The 26,314-nt window shown below is 44.0% G+C and overlaps 1 protein-coding gene across 6 annotated transcripts in view; it reads right to left on the bottom strand.

Annotated features, from left to right (window-relative positions):
• Window positions 1-25,833, bottom strand: part of LOC136428907 (transient receptor potential cation channel subfamily A member 1-like) — a 44,945-nt gene extending 19,112 nt beyond the window's left edge. Inside the window, exons 1-13 of one of the 6 annotated variants that reach the window (XM_066418735.1) lie at window positions 25,754-25,833; window positions 23,209-23,413; window positions 8,489-8,645; window positions 7,856-7,900; window positions 6,343-6,524; window positions 5,578-5,688; window positions 5,087-5,195; window positions 3,841-3,986; window positions 3,060-3,196; window positions 2,508-2,556; window positions 1,865-2,065; window positions 1,233-1,399; window positions 561-725 (exon numbers count right to left, since the gene is read on the bottom strand). In XM_066418735.1, coding sequence (XP_066274832.1) covers window positions 561-725; window positions 1,233-1,399; window positions 1,865-2,065; window positions 2,508-2,556; window positions 3,060-3,196; window positions 3,841-3,986; window positions 5,087-5,195; window positions 5,578-5,688; window positions 6,343-6,524; window positions 7,856-7,900; window positions 8,489-8,645; window positions 23,209-23,385 — 1,646 coding nt within the window. In that variant the 5' untranslated portion in view covers window positions 23,386-23,413; window positions 25,754-25,833. Of the gene's footprint in view, window positions 1-560; window positions 726-1,232; window positions 1,400-1,864; window positions 2,066-2,507; window positions 2,557-3,059; window positions 3,197-3,840; window positions 3,987-4,411; window positions 4,521-5,086; window positions 5,196-5,577; window positions 5,689-6,342; window positions 6,525-7,855; window positions 7,901-8,488; window positions 8,646-10,835; window positions 11,205-15,034; window positions 15,510-20,948; window positions 21,257-23,208; window positions 23,414-25,753 lie in introns of those variants that run through there. The other 5 variants (XM_066418731.1, XM_066418732.1, XM_066418733.1 and 2 more) reach the window with 5 other exon arrangements.
• Between the last annotated feature and the right edge of the window lie 481 nt (window positions 25,834-26,314).

Here is a 26,314-nt window from a genome sequence, read left to right as displayed (position 1 = left end):
TAGTGCATGGAACATACATCTAACATGATCATACTGCACATTCAGTCTATGTCATACTTAACAGTTGACAGCGAAAGCATACCTGTCATGACCTTTCATTGATTTTGTTATCTGAAAAAGTTATAAATGTTCAATTGATAGATGTGCTTATACAGCTGTATTTATGAAATTTCTTGTTTATTCAGTCTTTTACAAAAGATGGCAGTTCTGAGTTATTTATACCCTTTCTCGTCTTAGTTCACATAATGTGAATAAGTAAACCACAATTGTTCTTGACAACACATTTACTATGAGTATGAAAAACTTTTGTAATTAACTGTACATCTAACATCATACTGTATCTTTGCCGTACTTAATATATTTGCATAGAATACACATTGGAGTGTTGACATTAGATCATAGTTGTGATAAAATCCATTGCAAAATCGAAATCAAAAGACTTCAGTTCAAAACGATCTATCGCCATACTCCTCGAATAAAGGCGCGGAATCAAAACAACTTGTGATAAAACCAGTTTTAGAATCGAGACACGTCAAGTTCAAAACGTTCTGTCGCCATACTTGTGAATGAAGGCGCCCTTCTGCAGTAGAAACTTGACCACCGCGGTGTGACCGTTGGCGGACGCCATGTGCAGCGCGGTGTCGCCTAGTCCGTCCGGGTCGTTAATGATGTTCGGGCCTTGCGGACTGTTCAGCAGACTCCGAACGGTGTTCAGTCGCCCATATCTGTGGACATAGTGTAATGATGAATGCAAAGGATATATTGTATAAGTCCGTCATTTAACAACTTTTGCTTGCAGGGCCATCTCATCAAGTAGGCATTTTATGCGAGCTAGCTTTCAAGCACCATACTCTTTTTGCGTTCTGTTTTTCAGTCTAGTCATCTTTTTTGAACACAAAGTTAACATTTCTACTTCAGTACACCAACTCACTTCTCTTCTGTAACTCACCCTGGCTGCGGTTTAGGTAGACTTTCATTGATTATGTTTGATGAGAACTCAACTGCAGAAACAAGTGTTCTGTATCTTAAGATACTGTACTATTGATGAGCCCCTGAGTACTCTCCTGATCCATGTATTATGTCACATGTTTATTAGCTTGTGGAGATCTCAGGAAATCTTGGGGTGATCTTGAAAATCATTCCTGAATCTACAATGTGCTTTTAGATACTTCTTTTTGTAAAGAAGCAGCCTTATCAACTTCATTTTCAAACATGCGCAATTTATGACGTACTTGGCGGCGAAGTGCAGTGCCGACTGCTTCTCGTTGTTCTTGACCTTTGCGCTCGCCCCCTGCTGGAGGAGTAACTCGATACTCTTCAGGTGACCCTGCTCCGAGGCGTAGTGGAGCGGCGTGCAGCCGAACTCGTCCTTCTCGTCCAGCAGGTCTCGCAGGCTTCCCTGGAATACAGGACAAATAATGAGACTACGAATCAAATGAAACATTAGCACATATTTGGTACGTGTGTAAATTTTGGCAAAATAAAGGATATTTTTGATTGTGGAACTCCTGGCGACTTTCTAGGGCACTGTTGCAGAACTTCCCATTTTCATATAGCCTGGCCATTCCATAGCTACCACCCTCCATTTAGCAACCGCTGACTCAATCAAGGCCTATCTGTCACCTACAAACTGTAGCTTTAGCTTGATCAGAACATGAGACAGAAAAACAGGACGTTTTGCTACAGTCAGAAGGAAAACCATCAGCGGGCCCAAAATCTAATTATTTATGTGAGGAAAAAGATGTCAAGTGCCTTTCCCTATGGCCTTTGGGGCTTGCTGGGGATTCGAACCTTTAGAGGTGAAGAACTCTAACAAGAGACCACATTTTCCCACAAAAGACCAGTTCGTAGATTAGATAATTACCGTGCCAAGTTCCCCGTGAAACGTGGCGACTCCGCCTCCCCCCAGGATGGCGAGATGCAGGAAGTTCCGGCTGTTCAGGTCTCGCAGGTTGGCGTCGGCTCCGCGAGACAGGAGGACCTTCACGGTCTTCCACGCGCCTCGCGAGGCCGCCAGCAGCAGGGGAGACCGCTCCTCGCTATCCGTGCAGTTCAGGTCCGCACCCTGACGGGAAAAATGTCCAGACATGAAAATTGTTTAGTAGTCTATGAATAATATAGTAAGATTGGTAAATGACTGAATAGCAACGTTCCTTAGTCACAACCAAAGAGTGCCAACAGCCGACGTTTCGGTGAGTGTCTGTCACCTTCCTCAGGAAAATTATTCCTTAGTCACGTTTGGGACCGCATTCTTCACACTACAGCTGCGACACCTAGCTGAAGTGCGATATAGAACCATGGTTATTACCCTGAGAAGGTAAGAAACAATCACCGAGACGTCGGCTGTTCCTACTGTTTGCTTAGGAACAAAGAACCTCTGATCATGAGCAACACAGTCCTACAAGCCAATCATGCCAAATCTAATCACCCAAGATGTGGTATTGGGTGTCTACAATGGTTCAATTTAAATGTTTTGCTACAGATCAAAATACGATTTAGCAGCATACCTCTTCCAAAAGATACTCCACTGTGCCCGTGTGATCAAACATGGCTGCCCTGATAAAGGTAAAAAAAAGTAAAATGATTACGAAGCAATGAAGATATAGATCTCTAGCTTGCATGGTATCCAAATCTATTGTAGCTGTCCTCTTATGCTATTTGCGGAGAGGTCAAAAAGAGATTCAATGGGTCAATTGGGCCTAAAGTCAGGATGTCTAAGCCCAATAAAGTATCTATAAAGTGCCCCTATAAAGCCCACAAAGTGTCGGGGCAAATACTTAATAGGGGCAAAACATCTGGCTTGACACAGGGCTCGTTCGCTGGCGTTTGCAAACCGGTTTCAGGACCTAATCGGTTCAAATATGACCCTGTCTGAACGGGCAAAGTCACATTAAAACCGGTTCGATATTAACCACCCCGGGGAGGTAGTTTGAACCGTTTCAACCGCTTTCGTCTAGTCGGATCGTCAACATAAGGTCTGAACGTAGACGACTTGACGACAAAACGGATTTGAATCGAATTTTCCAGAAACTTTAATTGGAGTATGAACAGAGCCTTACTTGTGCAGAGGAGTCATCTGCTGGACGTCGCGGAGGTGGATGGTTTTTCTGTTCTTATCTGCGGACTCCATCATCAGTTTGATGATGTCCAGTGCGCCTTGGGAAGACGCCAGGTGCATTGGGGTAGACTCGTCATCCTGGATGGCGGTTGGACAAAGAGTAACACAAAAATAGATCATGTTAGCAAATCACTGAGGAACAAAGTTCTTTTTAAACACACAAACAGTACATCACCTGTTGACGATCTGTCACCTTCCTCATGGCAATACTAACTGGTTCTACTTCACAGTTACGCTAGGTGTCGCTGCTGCAGTTTGAAGAATACGTTCCCAAATGTGATTGAGTTGTTATCCCCCCTCACTACGGTTTATAGCCCAGTCACGCTTGAGACCGCATTCTTCACACTGAAGCAGTGACACCTAGCTGCAGTTCGAAGTAGAACCAAGTACTAGTAGTATTCCCATGAGGAAGATGACTGACGGTCACCAAAACGTCATCACCGACAAGTGATTATGTACTGGTTGTGTGTACAGAACTTTGTCTTGTAATCTAGTAAGTAAGATCCTATAAATCTATATTCTAATTTTGTCTTTTATACGCAACTTTATCTAATTTTGGTTTACACGTAACGTTACGTGTAACCAGATGGCCAGACTGGCAGAAGATCTCCAGCAGAAGAAAACCTTTACTGAACGCTATGCTGCCCCTACGGCTGACTAAGCTATGGAAGAGAGTGGGTGAGTGAGTGAGTTACGCGTCAGCAGCAGTGGGTAAGAAGTACCTGTTTCGCGTCAATCCTGGCGCCTATCCGAATGAGTCTGACGACTGCCTCCTTGTTCCCGCCGTTGACGGCGGCGTGGAGAGGCATCTGGTCCTGCTTGTTTTTGAAGGACAGTAGCATCTCTCGCTTGTACCCCTTCTCCTCCGCTGGGAGAACAAATACAGTCTTACTGATGGTACATAATTGCTGGCCTGAGTGTCATCCTGTGTAGTTAAAGGCTCTGCCTTCACAGAACAGGCAGAGCCTGTAACTAAACAGGATGACACTCAGGCTACATTATTGACGGCAATCACCTTTTTCTTACGTGTCACAAGAGTGATGGCTTATAAAAGGTCTCATAAGATGTCTGAAAATACGTAGATGAGTTTTGACTTAAGTCTGTCAATCGGTAAAGACTCTAGTAGACTTGCTTTGCATTGCCAACAGCTACTAAAGATATCAGACTAAAGACCTAAGTCACAACTTACTTATAAGCGAACAAAATAACATCCAATTTATACATATTCTTGCCTACTTTCCGGTAACATCTGCCCTATCATATTTGGCGCGGTTCCTATGATCGCCCCCTTACCCAATTCCATGAGATACTCAAGCGTTCCACTGCACGCTTTCATAGCAGCCATGTGGATTGATGTGCTTCCTCTATCACACCGCAAACACGGAAGGGCGCCGTTTTCTATCTGTAAACGGAGAAACAAACATGTAACAATAAACTGCACCAGTAGGCTAGGAGCTCCATTTCAAAGCTCTTGAAAGGGGTAATGGAGAATGATCATTGTTGTAATATTTGTGTTATTTGTTGAGGGCGGTGTAGGACATTCAATAAGATGGTTCACAGACTAAACAGCGCATGCGCAGCGATGAGCATTGTGGGTAATATGTCAAAGGTGAATCCCCAAACCTCTCTGGACCCTGCTTGATGTCCGGACATGTTTTGTTTATGTTTGATATATTACCCACAATCCTTCACACTGGACATGCACAGTTAAATCTGCAAACCGCCTTATTTGGTACTCTCCAAGCAAAGGTTGATGGAAAAGATTGTGACCATCTAATCATATGCCCCGTTTGTTGAGGGAGCCAAAAGAAAACGGGGTATGCGATAAGAAGGTCACAATCTTCTCCACCAACCTCTACTTTGAGAGTACTTATTTGGTAACTTTTGCTCCTACAGGTGCAGTTTACAGTCAACAGCTGTTCGTTTCCAGATAAAGAACGACTCCCCCTTCATCACACCTTCCCTTACATAATTGGATGAGATACTCCAGCGTTCCACAGTTAGATTTCAGGGCAGCCTGGTGAATGGCTGTATAGCCAGCGTTGCACTGAAGACACGGGAGGGCGCCGTTCTCTATCTGTAAACGGGAGTAGCTTAGAGTTGTGCTGGTGAAAGTACAGATGTGGAAACACACTCAAACACACTCAAACACACACACACGCAATCACACGCACACTCATACGCACACACATGCGCGCTCACACACACGCGTGAACACACGCGCGCACGCACACACGCACGAACACGCACACGCACGCACACGCACACACGCACACACACGCGCGCACACACACACACGCCCTAAACTATACTCCAGTTCACGTAGGTAATTAATAAATCTTGCAAATGCCAAAGGAATATGACGGAGCTTTGCGCCCTCCGCTGAAGACTTTATGTAGTATACAAACCAACAGGCTAGGGAGATACAAGTTCAAGAGACATACAGTAGAAATACCCACCAGTAGCTTCATGCACTGTTTGCGGTCAGCCCAGGCGGCGTAGTGAAGTGGTATCGCCCCGCCATGCCCGGGTAGGTTCACGTTCACCCTGTCGGGATGGTGCAGCAGAGCCTGGGAAAAACGGAAATCATGTTCTCTGTAACATGAATACAGAATACAATACGGTGCATTCCGCATCATCTGAGGTACTATCCCTCCCGCGGCTAGGATCCGACCCGCAGGAGGGCTGGGGCCAAGGGTGATGTGGAATACACCGTGTTGTATTTCATTTATATCATACCCACCAATTTCAATGCAAAATGTCTCCTTGGCCACAAGTTGCAAACAAATTGCAACAACATCAATTCTAACGTCCGCATCCAGTATTCAAATTTTCGACAGCGGTGCATGCGAAGCGCGTTCGAATCAGTTGATGCCTCAATGGAATTCCAGAAGCAATACTGTAAATGCAAAAATGTTCGCGGTGTTTTTTTGTTCGCGGTTTTCGCGGCGACATTTCAACGCGAACTTAAAACCACCGCGAACATTTTTGTCCAATACTGTAGCAGTATGTGACTATAGCGCTGCCGCAAACTTAAAACCACCGCGAACACTCCATTTTCACCTTAGCGTGAAATAAAACGCATTTACAGTACAATTGAAGCCCGTTTCTGACATGGGGCGAAAACATGCTGTCCCAATCCTATTAATGCAACACGTAACCTTGAAATGGCTTCCGGATTTTCTGAAACTGGTGACCACTGAAGAAGAAAAAAATGTCCTTACCTTCAGACAGTCGACCTGCCCGGTCTCCACGGCGGTGTGGATGGGCGCGGCCTGCTCCTCGTCCTTCATCTCAGCGTCTGCGCCCTTCTGTAGGAGGAGCTCCACCGCCTGGGGATGTCCCTCCCGCACCGCCCAGTGGAGGGGCGTCCGGCCGTGGTGGTCCTGGGCGTTCACGTCAACTACTACAGGGGGAAAAGATAGAGGTTAAGGTAGTCATAGCCGTCGGCGCCCTTCTGTAGGAGGAGCTCCACCGCCTGGGGATGTCCCTCCCGTACCGCCCAGTGGAGGGGCGTCCTGCCGTGGTGGTCCTGCGCGTTCACGTCAACCACTGTGGGTTAAGAAAAAGTAAATATAAAGGCATTCACGTCAACCACTGCAGGGAAAATAAGGTAAAGATAAAGGAGTTCTTCTGTAGGAGGAGCTCTACCGCCTGGCAATGGCCCTCCCGCACCGCCCAGTGGAGGGGAGTCCTGCCGTGGTGATCCTGGGCGTTCACGTCAACTACTGCAGGGGGAAATTAGATAAAGGTTAAGGTAGTCATTGTCTTCGGCGCCCTTCTGTAGAAGGAACTCCACCGCCTGGGGGTGGTCCTCCCGCACCGCCCAGTGGAGGGGCGTCCTGCCGTGGTGGTCCTGCGCGTTCACGTCAACCACTGCAGGGGAAAAAGGTAGAGGTTAAGGTAGTCATAGCCTTCAGCGCCCTTCTGTAGGAGAAGCTCCACGGCCTGGGGGTGGCCCTCCCGCATCGCCCAGCGCCAGGGGAGGGGCGTCCTGCCGTGATGGTCCTGCGCGTTCACGTCAACTACTGCAAGGGGACATAAGATGAAGGTTAAGGTAGTCAAAGTCTTCGGCGCCCTTCTGTAGGAGGAGCTCCACCGCCTGGGGATGGCCCTCCCGCACCGCCCAGTGGAGGAGAGTCCTGCCGTGGTGGTCCTGCGCGTTCACGTCAACCACTTCAGGGGGAAAATAAAGGTAAAGCCCCTCTCTGGCGTCGTTGCTGCGGCCGATCGAATTAACAAAGCACTCCAAGAATTTCACAGCCAAAAAACACATCTTTTTAAGCTTTGTGTGTTTCGTTGTCTTTTTGGTCATACTTGTATGTTTTGAATGATATTCCCATCATAAAGTCAAGGGTAACACAGATCCAGTTTACTGGGACAGCGACGCCGCCAGCGTGCCGCGGATCGAGTGAGGGGGGGGGGATTAAAGGTTGTCGGACAGTCCTATGGCATTCTTGTGGCCGTACGGGCGATGGGTTAAAAATTGGTAATCCACTGTGTCTAGGGCACGGTGTTGGAAAGTGGAGCCCAACCCTCTCCTTCAACCGCCTTTTACCTCCCCAACCAAAGTCAGGTACCCATTTTTACACCTAGGTGGAGTAAGGCAAGTCGTGGGGAAAGTGCATTTTTCAAGGGCAAAACATCGGTGGCATCGGTGGGATTCGCACCCAGCATCCCTGGGTTCTGGGCCCTAATCTGAGTACAAAATACGATGTAAAGGCATTTTGTTCTTACCTGTAGGTTGCTTGTCACCAGGTTTACAGATCACGCCCCACCCACCTACGGAGAAAATAAGATGACAGTCTAATAAACCAGTCTACTTCTATTACTGCTATGGCAGGCAAGGTCAACGTTTACACATCAGTGTGTTCTTTTTGTATTTCTCCTGATCTACATGTAACATCATTAGGTGAATTGCTTAAGTACCTCAGAACCATAAAATTTCACAAATGCTAGTAGTGTTATCATGTTTATGAAAGTCTCTAACCAGCACCAAAAGTTTAAAGAAGAACAAAACCACTTTTCATATAACAAAATCAATGGAAAGTTTTGAGTTGAGTCCTTCCCGCTCCCGGATGGTACATCTGGCGGCGCCCATCTCCATTCCAAAAGCCCTTGGGCCACACAACTTAATTTGTACAATCACTTAAGCAGGGGCTAGTCCACTGGTAGTGATGTGTGTTCAACTACCATACTCTTTCCCGTCAAATGCTGGCTGATGAGCAGAGAAAGAAGAATGTAACATTCTTAAAGTTTTTGGTATGACTCGGGCGGTATTGAAATCACGACATACCGAATGCAAGACGAATTATGAGGGGTATGATTTTTTTGCTATCAACTGTTAGTAATATCGAATTTGGTTCCTACCGTTGTTAAGCTTGAGGATATACTCCATGATGGACAGGTTGTCATTTCCGGCTGCATGATGTAACGGGGTAGCGCCCGCCCGGTCACGTGACTGCAGCCGGGTGACGTCATTCTGACACAGCTGACGGAACTCCGACAGTCGTCCCGAGGCAGCGACCTGGGAAGGGAACATATATCTGTTACGTTCAAGTCCAAGTTCAGAAAGAAATATTTGTTTTTGTGAATTTCTCGCTGATTCTGTGTTGTATGCATTTTGCCACTGGCTCCTGTAATATCCCCATTGCACTAGGACGGCGCTCTCGTTTCGCTCTCTGCGACCTAAAATCTAACAGAGTGCTCAATGAATTTCAAAGATAAAGAACGAATCTTTATTACTGTAACACTTAATGCGTATTGTTGTGTTTTCAGTCATTTCATTTCGCATGATGTTCCAATTATGAAGTCAAAGGTTACACAGATCCAGCTTAGGTTGCAGCGAGGTCGCAGTTAGAGCGCCTTCTAGTGGAATGGGGGCCTTAGGCAGCAGGCATTGACCATATGGTATCCCTATAGCAGAAAATTGAAGACAAGAAATAAGATGACATTTGATAACCTCTTCTGGACATTTCTGGGACCTTTGAGTCTAATCTAACTCCTTGTCAGTGGCCCCGACGTGCCTATCATGTGGACAAAAGTGTGGAACCGCACACAGACAAGCACAGAAAAAGACACACCAAAAGCAATTACTCCCTTTTCACAAAGGTGACAACGAAACATATAGAATACAGAAGACACGTTAAGTTCATGATCCATTGGATCAAGCATTGTGATGATCCATTGCTGTGATGTGGCGTCTGTGTAGCACAGTGGCAGAGCATCCGGCTATGAACCAATACGACCCAGGTTCAATCCCCAGTGGAGTACCCAGACATGTCCGGACATGCACCCAGACGTTGTGCCCTTGGGAAAGGCACTTAACACGTTTTTCCCATATCCTAAGCCCAGCAATAGGGTTTGGGTTGGCGTTAGGAAGGGCATCCAGCCGTAAAAACTTGCTACAAAAAAAGACTTGCACTTGATGAGGAGTTCTGGGGCTCCCCCATCCATGTGTAAGCACGTCTAACCCCCAGATGATGGGGAACAAAAGACATAAAACTGGATAGAGAGAGAGAGAGAGAGATGACGTGTATTATGAAAAGAAAAGCGAACGCCGAAATATTCAGGTATTCATGAATGTCCTCTTAGGCTACATTTGTATTTCAAGGTTATGTAAAAAAATGTCACAATATCATTATAAACTATATATTCATGTACTTGAAACGTATATTTTGTATCGCTATCTGCATTATTTATCCGATATTACCACCCATTGATGTAATACGCCAGCTTCGCATGTACGTTGAATAGATGTTATGCTTTCGTCCTTGGATTTTGATGGAAAAAAAACAGTGTCCATACATCCAGCAGGCGATGATTTCGACCGTGACTTAAACAGACTATACCCATCGTTCATTGAATTGAAAAGGTATATTATCAATTTTTTCTTACCTCTGGGATGAGCGTGGTCATTCAGCATTTATACAAAATGACAAAAGTTGAAGTTAAAACCCTTCCTACACCCTTTGGTATATATGAGCGATACCGGTCATCGTTTCTATAGCCCTTGAGCCACATATACCACTACAGTACAGTGTGTTCAACCCCCAAACTTATTCTCACAAGTGCTAAGCAAAAGAAAGCAGTCTGTACCGATGTTTCATATAATTGGTTGTATGACCCAGCAGTATCTTAACTTAAATCCCCCATCTTACAAATGCAAGGTGAACATTTTCAACCCTTTTTGTCATTTTGCCAAGGGGTGAAAATGTTGGCCTGCAGAGATAGGAATCTAGTGATAGGAATAAAAAGTACTATAGTATAACTTAAACTGCATCAAAATTGTCACACCCACGACACAGCGGTCATTTTATAGCTGAACGGTGTGCCATATATAATAAGAAAATGTACCTTACACGACTTTGTTCACTCTACCAGGTGTAAAATGCCCTGACTTCGGCTGGGGAGGTAAACGTCGATGGAAGGAGAGGGATGGTGGATTACAAGCCACTGCTCCTATGGCCTTAAAACGACAACGGACCTTTACCTTTTTACCTTTTTACCTGTAGGATTAGGATGCTCACTTGTAAGAGCTCTAGATTAAACGTGATTTACTATCGGAACCTTTAGAAACAGACTGGCCACGTTATATTTATCCTTTCTCCGTCAAATACAAGTAGAAGCCCGTGTGATAACTCAAAAATCACCCGGTCCGGAACACCTGTATCGAACGTTATCACGGCCCAGATATGGCATAATTTTATATACGAACCGAGAAGGCGCTCAACTTCAGTGTGTCTCCCCCGATACTCGGCGCGCTCCACGCTGCCAGGGCTGCAATAGTCGGCTGCGACTCCAACTCGACGAGAGTCAGATCATCCGCCGAGCACGCCCGTGGCTTTATGTGAGGTTTGAGCTTACGAACACCTTCCCACAGAGGCATCCCTGTCGTCTGACTGTCCACCCTGTGTGAGCCAACTCCATACGTCGCCAATGCTTGTAGATACGCCACTTGATCAGCTCTGCTCCGTTATGTCACTGCCATTCACTGTCGGACTTGTTCAGAGCGATCTGTAGTCAGCCACCGTTCAGCAGGACAGCCGCGCAACGAACTAAACAGGCTGGCAGAATGGAAGGGTTTTATAACGGTCTTGACGTCACTAATTCTGTGGATATTTGGTTCACAATTCCTGCTTCTTTGCCGCTTTGTTGAAGCAGCTCATCTCCAATTCTGTCGACTCACTGCAGTTACCCAACAACAGCGAACAAGCCTCCTTCTTTGCCGAGTTCAACTTCTATTTCCTTTGTGTTTATTCACCTGTGTGTGACACGAAGTTTCCCATGGCCGAAAGGTGTAAAGTAAACCGTGGCCTTCGCTTCTAATGAAGCTTAAGCCGTGACATAGCTCTGTTCCACTGTTCCGTTGGAAAGTAAAGAAAGCGACTCATTTGCCACGAATGGACCCGCGCGCTGACCAGAGAAATACGTCGTCGGGTGAGCAACATTTGTGAATGAAGTATAAAGTAGAAGCATGAAGGGTGTGAAAGGTACTGAGAGAATTGGAATAGACAGGCAAAAGGCAAAACGTATCCAGCAAAAGTGCGTGGTATCTGTATCCTATATACCATATATCAGGGCATACGTAGTGTTTTCGATCTGGCAGAGTCGGCGATCGTACTGGGGAGATCTTGAGATTACAACCTCTATTGAAATAAAGTGGACTCATAGAGCATAAGGCGCATAGAGGTTTGTACGGAAGACCCGTTCCTGAGACCGATGTAATACTCGACAAGGCATGAGTTGAGGACAATTGTAACTACTTTGGGGATTTGTTCAGTTCCGCGTCAATCCAGCCATGACGTCAAACGGATTAGGTATTCGGTAGCCCAGTAAGCCTTGTATAGTTCACTTCAATTGGATATCTTGGAACATTTGGTTCCTCCACCAGGCCATCTTACGGGCGAATGAATCGTAGCATTTGGCAGAAAAAGGAATAATTAGCAAGTAGAGTCAGTCCACAGTGAAGATCACATTTTGCGCCCTAATTGATTTATGGCCTAAATGATCTCAACTCCAAAGCTACTGCCTTTGTTCAGAAAATGACCAGATTGATTTTATTGCCTTTCTTCTTGCCGACATATGACAGACTAACGGAGCCTGCAAGTGAAACCCTGGCGTAGTTAGTCTGGTAGAGACTAGAACATTTGGATCAAGAAGAACAAAGAGCTACAGAATCCTGCATTCACCGAAGACTTTGACCATTTCCGACTCGGACCATTTTTTCTCGGCAGGTATTTAGCGATCGATGAATTCTTCATGCGTTTGAAGGTATTGTATACTTTCTTGGATATGCTGGCCAGTATCTCATCTTATTTTAAAGGGTGTGCTTCTAGTCACTGAAATACTTGATTGTGAATAAAAGAACTTTCTATCATGGTGTAAGGGAAGGAGTTGAAACGTACAATCTGGCTTCTCCCTCCGGGAGTGCGCTATCACTCTTCGGTTCAGACAGTGGTGGGACACCCAAGCCAGTAGAAGCTTCATTATCACCATTTCAAAACCGTACTTTGTGAACAGCTTTTGTGGCATTACATCTTTCGAACACAGTCTGGTGCTAGTCTTCGAGCTGATGTTTGGTGTTGGCTCGTTTTGTTTGTCCGTCCCAAACACGTGCGCTCAAGTGGTCGAGTAAGACAATAGTTCCGCCTGAAATACGTACAAAGCAACACAGCTAGCCGACTGAGTACTTTAGACAGGAATCCGGACGACTCGGACCATTACGTACCAACTCGGCCCCAGTGCAAATCTGGTCAAATCGGTCCAACACCCCGGTCAACTCGGCCCAACCAACAAATGTAAACAAAATATAGCAAAAACACTCACCTTCTAAACAATTCAGCTAACTTAAGGGACTTCCCTTAAGATTTATAAATGAATAAAGATAAACAACGTCATGACTGTAATTTTAGCATTTTTTCTTTGCGTCACCAAAAAAAAAGCCGGCGGCCCCGTGCATGAGGCAGCTTTAGGCATAAGCCTCAAGCGTCAAACCCCTACACGTAAAAGAACCCAACACTCGTATCGAGAAGAGTAGGGGTGACCCGGTATGCTTGACCAAAAACACGAACCGTGGCGAAGCCGCATTGCACTACCACTAGCTACTTGAAAAAGCATCATGCTTCACCTGAGGATGCCTGCTTTACCTTTTTTTCTTCGCTCAGCGCGTATTCAGCGACGAATTATTCAACACCGTGTTCCGGTGCATGTGCGAGTGCTAGCTGTAGTCGCAAGTGCGACTCCTTCCTTATTTTATATATGCTTGAAGCATCTACTTTGAAAAATAAATACGGTTGAATACCTGGTCTTTGGGAAAAGACTCTGCTGACCATACAAGTAAGCACAACGTTTGTGAAGGTTAGACATCCAGGTAACAAATATATAAAGAGAATTCAAACTCTACAACTGGATACGAATTCGGAGATTTATTTCCGGACGTTTCGAGTGACATCCATCACTCTTCTTCAGCGTCACTAAAATGAACTAGCAGAACTAACCAGTCCTTATTTACAATAACTAGAAAAACCGGTTTTACATGGCAAATCACACAGTCATGCATGAGACGTATTGAAATGTAAAACAAGATCTGGAAGGTTCCTATGGTAAGACAACACCATAGGAACACTATTGTCCTTTGGTTGGGGGGAGGGGGCGGTCCCAGGTACCGGAGAGTTCTACGCTGCAAGACTACCGGTTTTTCTAGTTATTGTAAATAAGGACTGGTTAGTTCTGCTAGTTCATTTTAGTGACGCTGAAGAAGAGTGATGGATGTCACTCGAAACGTCCGGAAATAAATCTCCGAATTCGTATCCAGTTGTAGAGTTTGAATTCTCTTTATATAAGTAAGCACAACGCTCACACAAAAAAACACCCATGGATACAAAGGGCCTTCGTCGTGCGATCGGCACACAATCGCAAACCGAGGCCATTATTGGGAAAGTCGTTCACATCGTGCGAATCAGAATTCGGTCGTCTTGCAACGGAACATGTCATCTTGGCCTTGTTGGCGGTTTGTTTGGTCATAGCCTGCTTGAAAAGCCTACGGCATGAACATTGTATGACGGCTTACAACGGAGGTGGCCGCACTGAAAGAGGCATGCAAGTTGTTCTAACCTAGAAATTATTAGCCTCCTTTGCACGCCATCTAGGTGAAGCCGGTGTTTTAGTTTAGGGGAAAGTCGCATGGTGATGTGTCATTTTCAACATATCGGGGCCAGGTTCTTTTGCTGGAGAGATCGTTGTTGCCACCCGTTTCTACTAGGATAGAAAAAATACCGATGTTTAAAATACCGATTTTGAAAAACCTTTTGCCGAAATTAGTATTGAGCGATTGAAAAAAATTGAGCGATAATATTCCGAGGAGTTAGCACATGTAACCACAGTTTAAATCTGATTGTCTGCAACATATACCTCAAACTGCTAATATGTCCTCTTCTAGCGGTTGAGATCCATCTATTTCACTGGATCGCCACCGAGAATTGCACGCAGAAAGAACACAACATCCACTGACCGCAAACCGGCTGTTGTTATTTTTCAGTTACCGTTTTTCTTAAGATATTTTTTTCTCCTTTCCAGACGGATAGGGCCTTATCAAGAAAACATGTAAGGGTGAAGCGGTAAATGAAACGAAAACAGCCGGAGGGAATCTGCGTCGCGGTGGCGCAGTGGCAGGGTGTCTGACCCCAGAGGTCTCGGGTTCGAATCCGGGATCCCCTGATTTGTCCCGTTGACGTTGTGCCCTTACACAACGCATTTCACACGACTTCCCTCTCTTCACCCAGGTGAAAATGAGTACTTAACTTCGGTTAGGGACGTCCTTCGGATAGGAGGTTAAATATTAACAATAACAATATATTTCGCATACGGATACTTAAGTATCGACGAAATATAAAAAGCAACGGAGTCTACACTAACCGCAAACATGTCCACATCGCGCATCTCCTCGTCTTCTCCGTGCGACATGTTGGACTCAAAGTCGATCACCGCCAACTCGGTCTTCCCGCCTGCCCATTTCCTCGGAGGGTTGCCCGTCGGCGATGTGCTGTTCTTCTCGGGCCTCCCCCATCCAATCAGGGAAGACACGACTCTGCCTTTGTCCTTAAACAGACGAGCTGTTTTGGACATCGTGGTTCAGTTCAAAGCTTTCAATGCCCTCTCACGTAAGGAATCGCGAGGAAGATGATCCTAATCAGTGTCTTTCTTGACTTCTTGAAATAATACAAGAGCCGGATCAAAAACTCGTCCCTCGTAGATCTTGTCAAATGAATGAGTCCTTACAATGTGGCGTTCAAAAACGTTGTGTCCAGCCCTTTAACGTTATGATGAAAGATTCGCTTGTCTGATGTTGGTTGTAGAGCGCTGGGTTAGGAGACAGCATGCAAGAAGTCTTTCCGTCGAAACTGCGGGTGTTCGGATACTCTGCGGTCGGGTTCTCTGTTGGAGCGCGCGGTGTTTTCCAAACTCCGGTGTTCCTTGCGCGGCTGTCTTATGTAACAGGTGGATATAGGGCGTGGCTTTTTTTCAAAAGGATAGCTTTGCATCTAATCTCTTAATGCGTTTCGCTGTCTGACAACATTCCCTGTTTGCTTTGTCTTTAGAATTCCCGACGGCCAACGCGAGCTCTCAAATATTTGCGCAACGGGCTTCTGATTGGCTGGAACGACGTAAATACGTCACGTAAAAATATTTGATCAAAATTGAGTGCCGTCTTAAAAATGATGAGTACAGGATCAAATGAAGCTAATACTGGGTGGTACATGTACCTATGGGACGGAGCTCAAATAACAATGATGTATCAATGTCATCGTGTAAGACATAGTAAAGCAGGATGATAAGCTTAGTTTTATCAGTATCATGGTCAAGAGGGAGTCAGGGAGAAACATGTGTTACTTCACAGAGGATGAGCTCAACTTAACTGTGTAAGCCCCCTTTCCAATAACGGGTGTTCTCTGTGCGACCGTACGCGTTGAGCGATCAAAATTGGATTTATGACAATACGTCGGAAACCAGTCTAGGCAATATCACCGCACATCTTTTCAAGGATAGGTCTATGCCTTCGATTTCTGCCATGCTTGGCAGGGGCGTGTGGAGAAACCTGTGTCAATTCACAGAGGATGAACTCTGCTGAACTTTGAACAAGGATCATCAGTGCATCATATAACGTTACCTCAGAACTCAATCTAGTCATTATCGTCATACATCCTGACATGGATAGGTCTACACAATGTGCTATCGTACTCGCTTTGTATCTGTACGTACCTCATAAGCTGGCGCACTTAGCGTATTATATCATGAAGAGGAGAACCATGTGGGGATAATAGAGACAATTATGAAGTCAAGGGTTACTCAAATCCTATTTAGGTCGCAGCGAGAGCGCAGCGTGATCGCCGTCTAGTGGAATGGTTTCAGTCTCTAATGGGAGAAGGGAATGTAAACCATTTGTTTTGCACAAAGACAATGATCATCTACATTGAAAATCTATCTGGGCATTATCATCATACATCCTGGCCTGGATAGGTCTACACTAATGCAGCATTATGCTCGCTTTGTACCCGTACGTACCTTATAAGCTGGCGCACTTAGCGTTTTATATCATGAAGAGAAGAACCATGAGGGGATAATAGACAAGATTAGATTACATCTGCATTTTTAATGCGGGGTCTTACCGGTGAGTCAACTGTTACGGGAGAAGTAAATTGTAAAGAAAAACAACAAGACGGCAAAGTGAATGATGTAATCAACATCATTAGAATACTTTGAAATACACATTATACTATACAGTACACAGTTCCGACCGAACGTGTTCAGCATCTTAACCGTCCATCTTATTCATTTTGGAAGGGAACATGGACTTAAGCTTTAAAGAAACTCAACTATATTGTTTTGTACTATGGCGGCGTGGATATAGGTTGCAAAGCAACACAGTACGTCGATATCTTGTCTTGTTTGTCTTAATTTGGTTGATGTATTCTGAATGAATAAACGACAAAGCAGGGAGTGCGGATTCTTTGGCGACGTCTCAGTATACATGTGGTGTGTATAGTCAATTAAGATATTTTTGGTGAAGATTTGGCGCGGAATTAGTCTAAGGTTTTAATGGTATAAAATTTGCGCCATTCACAATCAAAATATATGCCGAATTTGCATAATTTGTATTTCACACTCTCATTCGCATGGTGGTGAAAGTTTATCATCGCCACTTTTTAAACACCCCTCTTTGTATCACGGTTACGGTCTAATCATAAGCCCATTTTCTACATTGTAAAATGAAAAATACATTAAGTCATCAAGAAACGATGGGAGTAAATGGCCATGGAATTATCCATTTATAAGTCTTCTCTACACATCTTTAAACGTTTCCGGTCAAGATTACAGCGGAGAATTCAGAGTGTTTGACGACGCAACATGAAGCTTACATGATCGATTAGAAATACTTTTATCGAGAGTATTAAGACGTAGGATTCGTTTATTAGTTATCTTGACTTGAAACTTGAATCATTCAGAATTAGATTATAGTATGAGGTTGTATTTCACACTCCCGTCGCCTTGGTGGTTAAAGCTTTTTCTATTTCCCCCTCTTTGAACGGTTATTGTACATGCTTCACTAGGTTTAATCAAAAGCCCACTCTGTAGACTGGTAAACACGTTATAGTAGTAAATGGAGATGAAATTGCCCATTTGTAAGTCTTCTTTACATATCATTTGTACATACGCCGCGGGCTAATGTTTCCGGTCAAGATTGCAGCGTCATAATGCTTGGACAAAAAATTGACTAACGTCATTGTTTTCATTTAGTGGGAATGACTTGCTTTCTATTTTCTCGGGGATTTGGTATTATTTTACATTGTTTAACTGCAGAGATGATTATGAATTATCAAATGGGAAATCCTTTTTTGCACAGAACAGCATATACAACCGTTTTGTCATTGACAGGAACGATTTGCTAGCGCTATCTTGTTCTCTCGATGATATTCCAGAGTTCTATGAAGACGAAATGCGATGAACCGGACAAAGTGGAGAGAGCTGAAGAAAGTCTTATTGCAGCTGCAGTCCAGACAACTGCAGCAGCAGAACACAGTGAAATACTACCAGGATAATCGTTGGTTCTACCAGATTGCAATCTCTACTAAGACATACACATACTAGCTATGGTATGTAGTATTTCATATCTATATATAACACAGCCAGGTCCGCACCCTTTCCGAACAATTACACAACTACAATAGCCGATGTTCAGCAAGTCTGAGTCAACAGTCCGTAAATGGTGTTTGCCGAGTCACTGTTGACACAAGACCGCCTGTTTTATGTGTCGTAACAAATTGAATGAACGGCATGATTACTCTTCCGCAAGGTCTTCTAGCCAACGCTGCGCAAACAGAATGCCTCGTTAATAGCGTAATTTCCCGTCAACAATTTGCTAGATCACGAGGCGTATTCATTAAGCAATGACCTCGCGTCACCCTGTGGTGAGTTATACAAGGTCTATGACCTCTTTATCATTATCACATTTTGTGTGTCACGAAGCTTAACGTCATATGTTGCCTATTAAAAGTACAAACGTTCGTATTTGGTTACCACTGTTTTTGAAAGGAAGAACTTATTAACTGATTGTGAAAAAACATCCTGACTTTAATATTCAGACATTGTGTATACTAAACTAAGGAGATGTATGACCCATTTGTCGTTTGAAAGTAAAGTAAAACATTCAACGTAGAGTGTCAAGAGAGAGCGTGTCACGGTGTACGAACTGTGTTTGTTTGTATAAATGTATGTGTGTGTGTGTGTTCGTGTGTGTTTGTGTATCATTGCTAAAGTATGTGTGCTTGCTCACGCGTGTACCTTTGTGTGTGAGTGTGTGTGCGTGCGTGTGTGCGTGCGTGTGTATGCATGTTTGTGTGTGTGTGTGTGTGTGTTATTGCGCCCGCGCACGCAAGTGTTCGACCGTGATGAATCATTAATAATACAGAATGGCATGTTCTAATTTCAACATCAACACATCCCTTTGCAAGGCATGTACATTTGTAAACTGTAAAGAATTAAGTGGCCCCGTGTTTGCAAGTCAAACAAGTTTCAGTGTAAAACAAGTCGAGCAAACACTGACAGCTGACAGTCTCACAGCAGCCGTCATACAGCAGGAAAATAGTTCACCGACGATTCTGCGAGCTCTAAATTACATTGTTGGCAGTAATACGGCCTCTCGATCAAGTAATGCGCGATTTAGGGATCTCTCAGATCTTAAAATATCAATCTTTCTCAGTGCCCCAACCCACCCCATCGCAAAGATACGTGTGGGTAGGTCCAATGCGTTATCAATTAAAGTTTGACATCCCCCCCCCCCCCCACACACACACAGAAACACAATCTTCATACAGTACTTTTTACGGGGGAATATTTCATGTGCTGACATACATTTTATTAAGTCCCTCCTTAAAGTAGTCAAACCAGTTGTTCTGCAGTATTTGGTAACATGACACAGAAGAAAGACCTGTGTATACATGTCCGGACACGACGGGTTTCTTATCGGTTCTTTTCATGTTTGAAGACATGTAATTCAATTAGCAGTATGTACCTGTTAGCACACTTCAATTGATTTTTCTTTCGCCTGTGGTGATAAGCTCCAATTAGAAGCACCCTACAACTGCTTGGAATAATAGAATAACATCCAATGAAAAACACATTTTCACGATTGTAAGATCAATACAAATCTGATAGATTGTCGCATATGCCAGGACAATTCTAGTATTTTAGTATGTTCATATCAAACAGGATAGTCTCTTAAAGAGACTGTTTTTCTTCATAAGACTAAAGGAGGAAAAGAGAAAATAGTCAGCTCAACATCGCTGATTGGCTTTTTCTTCAGCAGTATGTGCTAAACCTCATTATGCTGAGGTTTCCAAGCACAGTACCTGATTTAGGGAAACGTTACTTGTAAGGTTTGAGCCACTAGTACTCACACTGGGAAGAGCCCCTACTCTTTTCGATAAGTGTGATGTGTTCAACGTACTCGAGGTGTGACTCTCCACCGGTCCACATTTAACGTCCTATCCGAGGTTACTGTCCAGAGGACGTCACTAATCAAAGCTAGGTACTTATTTTCACCTGAGTGAAGTGAGGAGATTCGTGTTAAAGTGCCTTTCCCAAGGCCACAACATAAGGGCCTGTCAGAGTCTGAACCCAGAACCGCTTGAGTCACAGGTTAACACTATAACCACAGTTACGCCATGCGACGCCACAGAACACGAACTGTTTCAGTGATCTGGTGGATTTAAGTCTTTTGTCCTATCCTAAAAGGTAGACTGGTAAACACGCCGACTGTTTACCGAGCTAACAGCAAGTTATGTTACTCTGTGCAATCACAACATCTGGGCGGACAAATAAGAGCAGTGCCATTTTGATTAGACTAGGTGAAAAGCATTGCTTTCCCGAGAAAATTGCACATAACATTTAGGTTTTGTGTTTTATCCCTTATATGAACACATACATCCTTACATAGACACACATAAACGCACACACATACACACAGTCACCGATATACATGTTGGCTATTCCAAAATCACAGCGTTGCCAAACTACCTTTAAGTTAATGACGTACTCATTAACCTGCGCTGTTTACGTACGATTCGAACACGCACTCTTGCTTGTCATACAGTATCTCAACATAATAAGAATATTATGAAGAATAAACAATACTTTCATTGCGTTATTATTTTGTGGCTACCCATTCTTAAAACAGAGCGAGTAGGTTGATTTTTCCATAGCGCAAAATAGATATCATGTGTGACGGCGTGTGTTACGTTACATTTAACAGTTAATCATGCGTACAACCTACTTTGAAAATCTGGCAATTCGTCCCAAAACAGTTAGTCTCTTCGTCCTGTTGACATTCTTCGTCAATCTCGGTGGTTTGCAAAGGTTTTCCTTCCAGATCGACCATCGTGAAGCCATCGCCCTTTTGCCAGTGAGACTGGCGGCGGGTGAGGCGAGTACTCCCGCCGAGGAACGACCGGAGCCTCCCCCATTCCTTCTGCCACGTCGCACCTCGATTATTACGGGGGTTTTCATCCTCCATGTTGCTCATGTCACCGAAATGTTACAGTATTAATTCATACATGTATGTTTTGTACTTTTAAGTCATCTGCATGACCTTTGAACCTAAGATATACTGGCACAACCACCTCATTAGCAAGGACAGCAGCACAGGTGGGTTGTACCATTACATGATGGAGGGGACAAAAATGGTTTTCTACATTCTTAAGATAGGGTGACTCAACTCCGTGACAATTGCACTTCTTTGCAGTGAGGCAATGGAAAGAAAATACATGTGAAGGCGGTCACAGATAATGTAACAAACCGAAAGTTAACCAACGAAAAAGGTTTGGGTCAGCAAAAAAGATTCGTTTTTTTGTCGATGAAATCCATTGAGTGTTTTGTCCATTCGATATGCCGCAGCGACGCCGCCAGAGTGCAGCGGGTTCAGTGACAGGGGGGCTTACGTAACCTACTTCACGTTTTGCAATGAGGCAGTAAACTTAGACCCAGCAGATGAGTCATTGATATGACCTCATGGATAGACCCTTCCGGTCTAAACTGCAAGTCATGCAGCGTCACTGCACAGTGTCGATTCAGCTTGGTAATGACCGGATGCGATTATCGTTTTAAAGTACGCGCATTATTAATTAAATCGTTGATGTGTACTTTAAGTGACAGGACGTGATGTTGCCAGAATTATAAATTCACAACCCTGAGAGTCATCCCAGTTCACGAGGAGTTAATGTTTTGATAAATCTGCTTATATATGTTTCCGTAGTCATATATTTTCTTATGCTTCTCACATTTAATATAGAGTGTCGGGGAGGGTCGATCTCTTAATAGTCTTATTGTTAACAGTAGTAAGCAGTTCTAACTGACATAGACCCTGCCAGCTGGGAACAGATCGCAACAGATGGCGCCATGAAGTCAGTGGGGGTCTAGCAAAGGGTCAGACAGAACGAAAGAAGCAACTACAGCTAAGGAGACAAAAAAGAAAAGAGAGACAGCAGCGTGAGAACTCCCCTGGCCTCATATGTCCAAACTGTGGCCTTGACTGCCACGCTAGGATTGGACTTCAAAGCCACACAAATCGCCGCCAACGCTGCTAAATTCAAAGTGCTACCACCATCAGGTGACAAGATGCCTACCTACAAAGCGTAATGGTAACAGACGGAAGCAAAAATTCCTTACGCTATTGCCCAAGACAATGTTGATCTTATCAAAGACAGTAGTAGACTCATTTGTGTGTATCAAGAATATCGATTGGAATTAAGTCGACTAGCCGTTCACGTGGAATACGCGACGATAATTGATTTACGTCCATTTGCTCGAGAGTTTACGTGGTTGTTAATGCCCATAATCTGATGTCATGTCCATTTGAAGCGTCACACATTACACCAGGGAGCCCCAAATTGACCTTGACCTTCGTCTTTCCAAGACCTAGCCTCATACCAAACATCATCACAATTCATGAAGAGGTTCTATATCATAGCTTAACTCACGTATGTGAAAACACAGACAGACCCACGCGCACAGAGAGAGAGGGAGAGAGACAGAGAGATTACAAGCATGAGAAATGCAAAAAAAACACCTAAAGAATGAATGATTTTACAGGGAGCCCACCTTGAAGATACGAAAGGGACTGGCGTTGATGCCAGGGGGCCCAAAATTGTCCTTGACCTTCGTCTTTCTATGACCTACTCACATCCTCACAATCCATAAAGAGGTTCTTAAGTCATAGCGTAACCTAAGTATGTGAAAATACAGACTCGCACGCAGAGAGAGAGAGAGAGAGAGAGAGAGAGAGAGAGAGAGAGAGAGAGAGAGAGAGAGAGAGAGAGAGAGAGAGAGAGAGAGAGAGAGAGAGAGAGAGAGAGAGAGAGAGAGAGAGAGAGAGAGAGAGAGAGAGAGAGAGAGAGAAAGAGATGCACGCACAGAAAGGCAGACAGACCAAAACCTCAATTTTTCTTGTCGGTAACAGGATTTCAAGCAATTGCTCTGATAACTTAACTTTTCAAGGGAAAAAAGAGAGAAAAGGTAAGGAAGAATAGAGGACCCACCTTGAAGATACGAAAGGGACTGGCGTTGATGCTACAGGCTTCCCCAGCATACAACATCTCAATCGTCTGCTGCATCAGTACCTCAGTGCTTGTCCAAATCTGGCCGCCCAGCACAACCGGGCTGTCCGCTTGCTCTGCTACGCGCCGAGATTTCCGTCGTTTTGTGCCTGGCAACATGGCTCATCAGCTGGGTCTGATGTTGTATCTGTCAATAAACACACCAATAAAGCTGTAAGTAGTACAAATGGGAACTGTCAACAAGTATCAGGCCTTACGGCTACTCAGTAGTTTCTGGGCAACGTTGTTACCAACAGTGTGTACAGGTGTGGGCCGACATCTAAGTACTGTACTCTCCGTTATGTTTGATGTTTGAACTTTTAGTAGAAATTCATCAGATCTGGGACTTGAAAATCTGATCTATTATTCCTAAAAAATACATACATATGATAACAACTAGCGCAAAACACAACACGTACATTCACATGACTACATACAACACGCATAAAACTGCAGAGTAACATACATGTTATGTCGAATGGCCGATAGCAAGTCGCTAGGCTGGAGGACTTGAGATCGAAAGGTCATGAATTCGATTCCTGGCTTTACACGACTTTCCTCACACCACCCAGGTGTAAACATGGGTACCTGACTTCGGTTGGGGAGGTAAAAGACGGTGGAAGGAGAGGGATGGGCTCCGTCTTCTAGTAGCGTGCCCTAGACGGAGTGGATTGACAAACCACTGCCCCTACGACAAAAGGCTACATCTACTTTTTACTGTCTGGTTTCTTTGCACAGGATGTGAAATGTATCATTCTCCTCGCCCCGCCCATGTTTGTGTCAATTCAATCAATCTTAGGACAAAAAAAAAGCGTAACAGTATCACTTAAATTTACGAACAGGCTTAGGGTATTGATAACAACGGATTGACGTTTACCCACGGCGGACCACAAAGATCAAACGAAAAGTAACCGAGACGTTTCTTTTCAATAGCTGCTAATGTATTGTTGAAAATTTACCACAAATGACGTTTACACTGAAGGGAAGGGCACTGTTAGTTCAATCGCAAATAGTCCTCAATTAAGATTATAGATTATCTTAGCATCTGCTCAAAATGAATTTCATTCTGTCTAAGTAGTTTTAAAAATCTGTTTATCATTATGTACATAGATCACCACACTGGGAAGACAAGGGGTGCTTTGGGTTGACGCCACAGAAAGAATGGAAGCTCGACTTTCTGATGTACGGAGACACGGCATGGTTGATCCCATTGAGAAGACAAGAGGTCCTTTGGGTCAAGGTAACAGAAATGGGGCAAAAGTAACGTTACAGAAAGAGATATAATGAAAAGATTGTATACGCCATTTCCGTACACAAAGTAGAGCGATAACCAACAAGATATCAACCAGTCCTATGATCCTTCTCAATTTGGTAAGCTCATTACTTTGCATAAGAAAATAGCGTATGAATGTTTTATAACGTCGTCATAGATGAAATTTCATTCGAAGAAAGAGATATCAGAGACCCCATGTAAACGTGGAACAAGCGTGTTATTTTCTCTGAGGGCAAGTACTTTATTTTATTACAAGTTCAGTAATCCAACCCTCGGTGTCTGTGTAGTAACCGGGCATCTAGCCAAGTCTAATCCCATATCCGGAGAAGATACACAGAAAAGAGGCTTTTCTATCACGGCACAGAACAATTATCTCTTAGTTATAGGGAGGGAAACGCTAAACATGATACATAAAATGGATCAAAACAGTTTTAAAGATAATTCCTCTTGTCATTTAACATGGTCTTAGAGAAGCATTAAGTCAGTAAAACTCACTTGACTCGTTGTATTTTGTGCAACCATTTTAAATGTTAAGATATCAATTGTACCACACAAGATACTGCAATGTTCGGGAAAAGTGCTCGAAAGAACCACAGAAGTGTCCAAATGACAACTACGTCTAAAATAACGTTGAATGTAAAATAGTGGTCAGATTCTTAGGACTAGAGCTCAGTAGCGCATACCTCTCTGGCTTATCATCTGTACAGCCTACTTGGGTTAATAAGTCTCTACCAAACTAACTATACTGGCTGTAGGGAGATTATTTGCCAGGGGAGTTTGGCCACCATAGGGTGAAATTTGCCCTTCAAGAGGGAAATGATACCCTTTTTGGGGACTGATCATGCCTCTCCTGGCCAACTATTCGCCCTTTCATATTTGCCGAATTCTTCTATCCATGGAAAGGCCTGGCTGAGGCTATCTCTTGGGTCTAAATTTCTCTTAGTAGGATAGGACTGTCTAGACAGGAATATATCCTTAAGAGAATAGAGTTTACATCCTTTTCTGAAATGTTCTGCAAACTGTCACTGCGGCAGGGAATGTAGTTGCCCTTTCCTTGCTAGATAGCTTACAATGACGTCATTGGGCAACGTAGAAATACATTGTATGCCCTGTATACAAGTTTGGTAGGCCACTGCCGTGCCCCTTCTACACCTTCCACCATTTTGTTTCTTTAACGCTAACCTTACACCCATGTGACAATGATGTTCATCCTACCTCCTATGTTGTCTCTTGTACAGTCTTCCTCGCAAACACGAGCAAGATAGTGGTTACAAAGTGTGATCCCTTGAACGCCTCTGAAGTGGTGATAATCTTGGGCTTTCTGGCCACCAAATCACCTGTCGCACGGTTTGCAAATGAACATTGAGAGAAGCAGGCTAAGTAAACGGACCGTTTACAAAAGTTATCCAGGTGCTTGAGTAACTTCTGTATTGTGTAAACTAAAGGGCGTGGTGTCTCATTTCACGGGTAATTTGTCAAAGAATGCCTGTCTTTAGATCGTCATTAACCCGATATGCCCTGCTACTGTTTGCGCCTCACATCACGCCTGTCTTTTTCTGTGATTTATATGTTGTGATTTGCGTCAACGTAGAGCTTTGTAACAAAGGATAAGAATCCTGTATCAGTGAGCAGACACCTCTCGTATTCCTCAAGCTTATGTATTTGGGAACACACTAACAAAAGGAGATTCCTTTTCAGGAGCTTCAAATAGGCACCTTTATAAACACATTTCAAGTTCTTTTTTTTCATAAACATTGCGTTGAAGTAGCCTAAACT

This window comes from Branchiostoma lanceolatum, chromosome 2, assembly GCF_035083965.1.
Source record: "Branchiostoma lanceolatum isolate klBraLanc5 chromosome 2, klBraLanc5.hap2, whole genome shotgun sequence".
NCBI lineage: Eukaryota > Metazoa > Chordata > Leptocardii > Amphioxiformes > Branchiostomatidae > Branchiostoma > Branchiostoma lanceolatum.
This window is presented reverse-complemented; position numbering and strand designations above follow the sequence as displayed.